The 10,511-nt window shown below is 43.1% G+C and overlaps 1 protein-coding gene across 1 annotated transcript in view; it reads right to left on the bottom strand.

The window, feature by feature from the left end:
* Positions 1–10,511, bottom strand: part of LOC311031905 (guanine nucleotide-binding protein G(i) subunit alpha-2) — a 28,556-nt gene that overhangs the window by 4,155 nt on the left and 13,890 nt on the right. Inside the window, exons 2-5 of the mRNA XM_084038471.1 lie at positions 5,009–5,051; positions 3,542–3,683; positions 1,422–1,582; positions 19–147 (exon numbers count right to left, since the gene is read on the bottom strand). Of these exons, the coding sequence (XP_083894597.1) occupies positions 19–147; positions 1,422–1,582; positions 3,542–3,683; positions 5,009–5,051 (475 nt within the window). The remainder of the gene's footprint in view (positions 1–18; positions 148–1,421; positions 1,583–3,541; positions 3,684–5,008; positions 5,052–10,511) is intronic.

Raw genomic sequence — 10,511 nt, 5'->3', positions numbered from 1 at the left:
GTCCACCAGTGGCCTTACTTGAAGTGCAGTTCCTTGAACGTGAAGTGAGTCTCCACGATGCCAGTGGTCTTAACCCGAGTTCGCAGCACATCCTGCTGCGTGGGGATGTAATCCCCTTTAGCTATCCTCTCCAGGTCATTAAGGTAACTTAGAGAGAGAGAGAGAGAGAGAGAGAGACAGAGAGAGAGAGGGAGGGAGATTTCAACATTAATTGTAACCTGTAAGGTGGAAAGAAAATATCGACTCTGCAAATACTCCACATTCATACAATTATAAGTTAACAGAGTAATAGCAAACATATAATGAAAGTAACACACTTAATTCATATAGCACTCTTTCAATTACAGCGAAATCTCAAGGTGCTTATATAATAAAACCACCACTCCACCCACTAGCACTACGTTCTATCCTTAACGGGAAGATTTCTGTTGCAACGTGCATATTCTTTACCGAGTTTCTCCAATTAAGTGAATTTGATACATCAGTGAAAAAGAAATATTATTCTTTCATCTTACATGTAATTGAGATAATGGGGCATTGAGGATCATTACAGAAGGTCTGCCTCAGTTCATCTACCCGCTGCTGCCCTCTCCTGTTTTCTGGCTGACTGTGGGTCAGTAGGGGAGCGTGGAAGCACCGCTGCGATGCTCCACTTACACCAGCGTTGCATCATCCTCCGACGCCAGGCGGGAGATCTCGTGGCCCGCCAACCCCTCGCTCCGCCGTCAGTAAGAGATAAATATCCAGGAGTTCAAAGACAGATTTTTTTATGCCACACGTCCACAGAATAATAATAATGAATAAGCCGACAAAGCCTGGTAGACTTATCAAAGTGAATAAAAACATATTCGGTCTCATAATGGCAGCATATACTGTTGTAATGAAACAAAGGATCATTCATAAATCACAACCAGGCTTTGGAAAGAAACCGCCTGTAGTTACTAATCAGAGCACGCAGATAAGAACACGCACGCACACGCACACACACACACACACACACACACACACACACACACACACACACACACACACACACACACACACGCCTAGATAGCAAAGGTTTTATTATTAAAACTATCAATTCTCATAGTTCTCTTCGATTTTGTTCTCTGCTTATTAAGTACAACATTAAAGAGTTTTGGAGAAACGATCACTACATGAAAGTTATTAAACTATCTCTCCAGTCTCGATTGCTCCCTAGAGGAGTTAAAGACAGGTTTTTCACTGCAGCACATATGAGATAGGCACCGCTAGATCCATCACAGCACCAAGAGAACAACATCCCTAACACCGGGAATATGAAACAGCCCTTCATATGGCAGCCACCTGAAATTAAATCAGCACAACCATAAGCCACATACGAACAAACACCCAGCCATGCCTCACTCACAATATATAAAACACATAGAAATCACACTCACTATGCCGCAGAGTCGTTGAGTTGGTATTCTCGTGAGCGTGCGAAGCAGCTCTGTATGCCGGCGTCGCCCCACAATCGCCTCATCACTTTGGACAGATCGTCTGGGAAGATGCCCTGTTCTTCAGCAGCTGCAGACAGGGCGAACAGCTGATGGGCATCGTCCTGCAGGGGGCGATAAGGACACAGGACAGGACAGGTCTCAGTGGGAGCATCACTGGCAAGACACATGAATATTGTTGCATCGTCTGTATAGATGTGTGTACAGATTTAACAATAATGATGAATAGGTCTACATTTCCACAAGTTTTAATCACATGGAAATTAAAAGGGTTTGGAAACTTTGGAAGACTTTGTTTATTTAAAACGTGACCGCACGGCCAAAGTGACATCACACCATCAGACTCTTTGAGAATGTTTGTCGTGAGAAGAAATGTGCAGGAAGTATAAAACATCGTCACGATTCCACATTTTGTCTGTGTGACTGTCCTTGCAGAAAGCAAACCGGAGGCTGAACCCAGACCTCGGAAGCCTCTACATCAGCCTTGGCTCCACTTTGAATGCATTTTGCAGTGAACAGTGAGTTTCTGAAGAATAAGAATGACAGTTTTTACTTCCTGCTTGTATTTGTTATATTAGAAGAGAAATTCATTTTGGTCCTAACCTGCTTTCATTAGGCAGCCAAAACAAATCTGTGCTCCTTTTGAGGGTAGACATTTTTTAATATTCGCAATTAAGTTTCTTAAACCGACTGATGCTTATTTACCTTGTTCTTGTTGAACATCAACCACCACTCGCTACCCTTTATTCTGAAGAAGATAACAGCTCCATATATTGAGCTTTTGTCTGCCTGTCAACACCAAACAAACAGAACTGCAAAAAGTGGGGATGTATGAATGACTTGTATGTGCATTGAATGCAAGCACGTACACTTGCACAATCTGTGTGTGTGTGTGTGTGTGTGTGTGTGTGACATAGTGCACTTCTGCAGTGCTGCAGTGTGCAAGTATGCGCCGGCAAGCAGACCACAGTAATTGCCGTGTGTGGGAGTCTGTGAGAGTACCGTCACGTCCATACAGCCGTTTGACAGATCTGCCAGAGGAAGAAGAAGTAAAACTCTAATGACCACAGCGGAGTCCTCTATCCTTTCTGCTGCAGCTTCACTCCCAACACACACACACACACACACACACACACACACACACACACACACACACACACACACACACACACACACACACACACACACACACACACACACACACACACACACACACACACACACACACACACACACACACCGGCCTCACTGCAGAACCAGGAGTCTGTACTGTACTACCCTGACAGCTTGTGCATCCGTTGATACGAGTCCACAGGGTGCAGCAGCAGACGGGATCTCTGCCTGAAGCTGGGACTTGTTGTTGATGGTGATGGTGGTGTGTGTCTGTCTGCCTGTCTGTCTGCATAGGAGTTTAATAAATGTGCTGACGAGGACCTGTGACTGTGTGTGAAGTCATTTGCACCTATTTATTATTATTCACAAAGGCACAGAGGCAATGTGATGTTTGTTTCAGAGATAATGGGCAGACTGAGTTTCCCTCCGTCGTCGTTTTAAGACAGAAGGAAATGTGAAAGGGACGACCACAAGATGCTGTTGATAAAACACGCCTTGTTTTCTGGTAGCCCGAGGGAGATCCTGATCTGTGCACGGTAAGTAAAACCAATGGAATCCTCCATTCTTCAACAATGATCATTTTGTACGACCGGTAAACTTTCTCACGCTCATAGAACCACCAATTTTCAACCATTACGTCAGTGTATTTGCAACACATTTGTGACTAGTAATTAGTGGAAGACCGATTGATCAATCTTTAGGCGGCCTTGCAGAGCCGTTGCACAACACTCCGTTCATTATTATTTCAAGGTTCTTTATTTATCATGTGCACAGATGAGATGCAACGTAGAACATCGTTTTAAATATCGCCATCGGCCATTGAAGAACCCATATGGGTCGACCACTACTAGTAAAGAGTTTCTTGTGATTTTTAATAAGATGACAGTAAGGATTATTGATGTACAGTCTAGTAGTAGTGTTTAGTGTGTCGTTGGGCTTGTGTGTTTTACCACTCGTCCACGGTTGCTGTAGTCGATCTTGAGGCTGGCCATGGCTTTAACAATGGCCATAATCGACTGGATGGTGTTACTGTAAACAACCGCTCTGTACTGCTTGCACTCGTCTTCTGAGTAGCCGTCTTCGTGGATGATCCTGAGAAAGAAAAAACAATACGCGACATTGATTAAAGCGCACATTAAATGACAGGTTCAAGTTAGTCCCGTGTCTGATTTAAAACAAACTAAAATGCTTAGTAACACTCGGAGAAACGGCAGTGTTTATTATCATTATATACAGTATAATATAATGAATAAAATAACGGATTATTATATGTTTGAGCAACCTTTTTGTGTTTCACAGCAGTCACTAATCACAACATCACTCAAAGCATCAATCATTAAACACAACATTAAAAACACACACTGTTAGGAATTAAAGCTATGGTCTACATTCTGAAAATCAGTTGAGCCTGATTGAGCCCCCCCCCAACCAAACCCCTCCCCTCAGTGTTCCACGATCCACGACGAGGCGGGATGATGAGGAGCAGGGGAGACGAGGGGATTGGATGGAGGGTACGAGCCAATGGGAGCCTTCCGGGGGCAATGGCTCCCATTGGTCAATTTCTATGCAGGCTTACGGCTGATAGACTGAATGGATTTTTCTTTATTCCAAATTGTAGACCATACATGAAGTAATACATGAAGATGAATAAGTTTGGGTGTTGATGCAGAATCCTTGTTTACCTGCAATATTATATTATTATTACTCAGAAGCTGAGAGAGAGGCGACTAAGTATCTGTGCATCATGAGCTGTAATCACAGAGAGAGCATCGTGATGACCTCACATGAACGCTGCAGTTAAACTGTGATGTTAATGATAATGAACAGTGGTCATTATCAGGTGTGTGTGTGTGTTTGCCTTACTTGCTCTGCTGTAATGTCATGTTGACACAGATACATGTATCTGTACCGACAACAGGCGTCTTGAGTTTCTGTCTTGAGTTATCTGCACGCCTGGACGTGTTAATAATCTGGCTTCAAAGAGCGACAGGCTGTTCCTACTCCAAGCTTATGAAAGATGGATTGAATGCCTGGCTAGCCCAGAGGAATGTGAATAATTAAGCCATTCAGGGTCCTCTGAGTGTGTGTGTGTGTGTGTTCTGGTGCTATGGGCTGTAAAAGACGGTAACATACAGTCGAGGCCATACTGTCCCCTAGGAACCACATAGGAGGAAGTCAGATGTATTTTTGAGCTATATTCTGATTTAATACGCTCAGTAAGTTTCTGAGACGATGGCAGAAGATGAGATCAGTGAGCCGTCATGATTTAACAGAAAGTCGATAGAACACATCTTCTTCTCCCTTTAGCTTATTTCCTGAGTATTAGCACCTCATCAAGAAACCAGAGGGAACCATTGATATTAAAAAGGTGAAAAATCCATCCAAATATCCAAAGCAGTAGGATTAAGATTGCTTACTTCATCTGCTTTACGATGGTGCTCTTCCCAGATTCCCCGGCGCCTGTTGGAACATTAAACAATTAAGAGTTACAAAGGAACTTCAAGTGTCGCTGTTGTCTTTCTGTGCTACAAAAACATGAGATCCCCTGTGATGACCTGCCACTAACATCCCATCTGTCCTCTCGGTTGTCTGGTTTATTTGTGTTTCTGTGTTTGAGGACAAACTGATAGAAGGCCGTAGGGAAGAGAGATGGTTTAATGGCTTTTAAGATCCATCCTTCATGATGAAAAAAAAGATAATAATAATAAAAGGTGGCTTTTGCGTGTTTCTAACCCCTTAAGTACATATTCCATATCATTTTCAAAGCATACGATAGATTCATATATTAATGTTTCACTCTCCAGGTAGATATTGGTGTCTGTTCACTTCAGTAAGCCCTGAAAGTCCATTTGAAGTAAGAAATCAATTACTGAACTTTTTATAGATTCACAAACTTGTCTGGTCAGAGTTATCATCTCTGTTATCCAATGTCTGGAATGTAAAAGTACTTTGTGGAGTTTCTGACCACAGGAAGCACTTTGGATCGATGTTTTCAGTCGGTACAAGTCTCGCTTGATGTTTTTTTTTACACCATTTCGCTGAAACAAACTGAGCAATGTGTAGACACAGCCAATGCTTTTTGGGTTACTCTGAATGTTACTGTTTATACACAAACAGTAATGAACCCAGTTTAGAGGAACACAGGCATTCATGACACAATCTGAAAAATTATAGGAATTATTGGAAAATATTGGACTCAAATCATGAGTATGGATGGGAGGAACTTCATAAAAGGGCAAGAAAACTTTGAGCAGACAGCAAATAAAACAATTCTGTACCAGACAGTAGAGAAGTCATCATCCCCAGTTTTCTTTCTTGGCAAATAGACCATCGTTATCTTGTTGAAAAGACTACGTTTTCCTTTTTGGCACTTCCCTTGTGCTGTCGGGACAGCGCCGGCGTTCGCTGTCCCTCGATGCCACCTGACCCAGCCCCGTCAACACGCATTAGCCCGGCCCGAGGCTGACAGAGCAAGTGGGACCAGCGGTGCTGTCAACACTCATCATATTCACACTGATCGAGCACTTTTCTGAGAGAGAGGGAGGAGCGCCCGGCAAGCCAGGGTGTAAAAGCAACGTCTGGCGCTGCGTTCGCTGTCATACGAGTGGTCACTCAGGATTTAAGGTCAGGTAGCAGGTAGATGAATTTTCAGGAGACTTGTCCGTGGCAAAAAAATATAAATATACTACACACACAAAACAGGATTTCATCAAATTCAAATAACAGGATATATGGTTATATTTATATTCCTGGTAAAAGTTTCAGTCATCTTCTCTCTTTAATCTCTTTTTTTGTTCCCAAGATACCCGAGTGAAACTTCTTTAATATACTTAAAGCTTATCTAGATTAAATTATGTAACTGCTGCTTGGATTCACCAATTCTAGGAAAAGGTGTTTTATCACAGAGCTGTTCTGTTCTTTATAGACGCTTATATAAAACCATCCTCATCGTCAAAGAATAAAAGGTGGATGGTGGAAAGTGGAATATTAGCTCCTCCACGTGAAGGTCACCGTCCTGACTCCCGAATAAAAGTCAACTATTAATATTTCAAGCCCAAAGGGAGGTCAACACTCAGAGAAAACCTCGTTCTTCATGCTCAAGGTGTCGGAGAATAACTGGGCAGAGTTGTTGTGCTGCTTCTGGGGAAAACTTTTCAACAGTATCAGGTAATTCTGTCGTCGTAGCAACCAGAGGGCCAAATTAATGAATGCATGTAAAAGCAATCAATAGCAATCAATCAAATACTTCAGATGTTTCAGTCCGGACCAAAGTGGTGGACTGGCAGTGTTTTTTACGGTGAAGCACTTTGTGATGTCTGCTCTCTTGAAATGTGCTAAATCCTATTAGCAATTAGAATTATAAGTATTTATCATTATTATTATTACAACTGTTAATATTATTAGCAATAGTAGATAGCAATAGAAATACTGCAACTAGCTGAGTGATAAGAAAACAATGCACCTTTGGAAAACGTGTCTCATATTGCTCTGAGGGTGCAATAGTCTTCAAGTTGGTAAACAGTGTCGCATTAACACATTATTCATGATAACAAACAGACAGGATTGATTTTTTTTCCCCCACCAAACTTCTGCCTCATTGTTCATTCAGGTGCTGACATTTCTCAAAACCGCACTTAATCACCAGGAGGCGAAGAGCTGCTGCACAGTATTAATCAAGTGCCACGGGAAGGACATTAATACAATTGTATGTGCGGTAAAATGACTAGATGCATAATTGATTTCAGGGAACATGGAGCTGAGATATTTACATGAGTGTATCAGTGAACATCTACCCTGCAGAGAAAATCAAACCGCATTGCTAAATCATTCAGTTCTGCCATTAAGGATGAATCTAAGTGAGCAGATGTATCCCCGGTACATGAAGCCCAGTACTTCCACAGTGCTGGAGCCGCGACGAGGGCTGATTAGTAGTACAAAGACCCCTCTGTGTGCTGTGCTGGCAGGGGGGGGACACGCTCTCTCTATTCAGCCTCATTGCAGCAGACCCAGAATCTGTTTCTGTCGACGTGAAGATGATGCCACTTCCTCTTTCTGCGTCTTTAATCCCAAATATTCATGCGTTTGGTTTTCAGTGAGCGACAGAACAACACAGCATTGACAACATGAGGATCACGAGCCGCGGAGGCTAAAGCAAACAGAAGCGTCACTCTAAACCCTGACTGTCACAGGCCCACTCACATGGATGACGACTTGGCCGCGGTCGCTGTTCCTCACTGCATGATGCACTGATGAGATATCCTCATCTTGGCAGAAACACAAACATGCACACAGAATTTCACAGCGGAGAAGGTTGATCATCTGTCAACCTGCCTAAAAAAATGACGATCATATCGGCTGCAAACAAGAGTGGAGCTTTCTCTGTTATAATACTGAAACAATTACTTGGTGACAGGAAATTCACAACTGTTTATGTTTAGTTTTCATTTGAAGGCTTGGGTTCTGGGGAAATGGCATTGATTTTAGTCAATTATGACATCTTAATGGCTTAACATGTAATCAGAAAAGAGGATCCAAAGGGTAACCAGTGATGAAAATAATCGTTGGTTGCAACTTACAAGATGCTTCTTACTTTTGTTGATGCCTCCTTCAATGTGTAAATTTATGAATGAGAAGCCAGTGAGGGATTATGTCTTCTAAACCATACGTTATATTAAATATGGATGTAGCCTCTGTGACATCACTCGTTGGGTGTTCATGAGGATTGGACACACATGAGGTTACAGTGATCCAAAAATCTAATCTGTACGTACAGACAACCCAAACACATAATACCTCCGGTTGTATCAGTGTGAGTTAGCAGTGGGCTGCTATTTGAGGGGCATTGGTCTGAAAAAAACAATTGCAGAATGCAGAAAAGGGCATAGTAAAACGCATCAGTGACACCTGACTTCCTCTGGCTTGTATTTGGTCTATATGGTTTAATTATGAGCACGAGGCCAAGATCAGTCACATAATGAACTTGCTGAGAATAGAATACAACTGGGAGCAGGTAGAAACCTCTGTGGTGTCGCTCACAGGGCCCAGATTCTCTTTGGAAAAGCCGACACAGTAACTCCTTAACCCTGTAGTGTGGAGATACAGATAAGCTTCTAAGCTTCTAAGATACAGCCTCCAGCTTCTAAGATACAGCCTCCAGCTTCTAAGATACAGCCTCCAGCTTCTAAGCTTCTAAGATACAGCCTCCAGCTTCTAAGATACAGCCTCCAGCTTCTAAGATACAGCCTCCAGCTTCTAAGATTCAGCCTCCAGCTTCTAAGATACAGCCTCCAGCTTCTAAGATTCAGCCTCCAGCTTCTAAGCTTCTAAGATTCAGCCTCCAGCTTCTAAGATACAGCCTCCAGCTTCTAAGCTTCTAAGATACAACCTCCAGCTTCTAAGATACAGCCTCCAGCTTCTAAGATTCAGCCTCCAGCTTCTAAGATACAGCCTCCAGCTTCTAAGCTTCTAAGATACAACCTCCAGCTTCTAAGATACAGCCTCCAGCTTCTAAGCTTCTAAGATACAACCTCCAGCTTCTAAGATACAGCCTCCAGCTTCTAAGCTTCTAAGATACAGCCTCCAGCTTCTAAGATTCAGCCTCCAGCTTCTAAGATACAACCTCCAGCTTCTAAGATTCAGCCTCCAGCTTCTAAGATTCAGCCTCCAGCTTCTAAGATACAGCCTCCAGCTTCTAAGCTTCTAAGATACAACCTCCAGCTTCTAAGATACAGCCTCCAGCTTCTAAGCTTCTAAGATACAACCTCCAGCTTCTAAGATACAGCCTCCAGCTTCTAAGATACAGCCTCCAGCTTCTAAGATACAGCCTCCAGCTTCTAAGCTTCTAAGATACAACCTCCAGCTTCTAAGATACAGCCTCCAGCTTCTAAGCTTCTAAGATTCAGCCTCCAGCTTCTAAGATTCAGCCTCCAGCTTCTAAGCTTCTAAGATACAGCCTCCAGCTTCTAAGATACAGCCTCCAGCTTCTAAGCTTCTAAGATTCAGCCTCCAGCTTCTAAGATACAGCCTCCAGCTTCTAAGATACAGCCTCCTGCTTCTAAGATACAGCCTCCAGCTTCTAAGATACAGCCTCCTGCTTCTAAGATTCAGCCTCCAGCTTCTAAGCTTCTAAGATTCAGCCTCCAGCTTCTAAGATACAGCCTCCAGCTTCTAAGATACAGCCTCCTGCTTCTAAGATACAGCCTCCAGCTTCTAAGATACAGCCTCCTGCTTCTAAGATACAGCCTCCAGCTTCTAAGCTTCTAAGATTCAGCCTCCAGCTTCTAAGATTCAGCCTCCAGCTTCTAAGATACAGCCTCCAGCTTCTAAGATACAGCCTCCAGCTTCTAAGATACAGCCTCCAGCTTCTAAGCTTCTAAGATTCAGCCTCCAGCTTCTAAGATACAGCCTCCAGCTTCTAAGATACAGCCTCCAGCGTCTAAGATACAGCCTCCTGCTTCTAAGATACAGCCTCCAGCTTCTAAGATTCAGCCTCCAGCTTCTAAGATACAGCCTCCAGCTTCTAAGCTTCTAAGATTCAGCCTCCAGCTTCTAAGATACAGCCTCCAGCGTCTAAGATACAGCCTCCAGCTTCTAAGCTTCTAAGATACAGCCTCCAGCTTCTAAGATACAGCTTCGAGCTTCTGAGATACAGTTTCCGGCTTCTAAGATACAGCCTCCATCTTCTATAGCAAACACTAAATGAATAATCCCAATGAGAGGAAAACAGGAAGGAAAAGGACTTTAATCTAATGGCAGTTAAAGAAGAGGGCAGACATTAGGCATCGACAGAAAAGGTGGGCAAGAGTGACAGATGAGCAGGAGATGGAGAGGAAGGAGGAGGATGATGATGATGCAGAGAAACTGGGAGCATGTGAGCAGACTGAGCATGGAGGGCACTGGTTAAGAGAAAAAGTCGTGGGA

Source organism: Eutrigla gurnardus (genome assembly GCF_963514095.1).
Source record: "Eutrigla gurnardus genome assembly, chromosome: 2".
In the NCBI taxonomy this organism is placed as follows: Eukaryota; Metazoa; Chordata; class Actinopteri; order Perciformes; family Triglidae; genus Eutrigla; species Eutrigla gurnardus.
The sequence above is the reverse complement of the archived record's forward strand: the minus strand, read 5'-3'. Positions and strand labels throughout refer to the sequence as shown.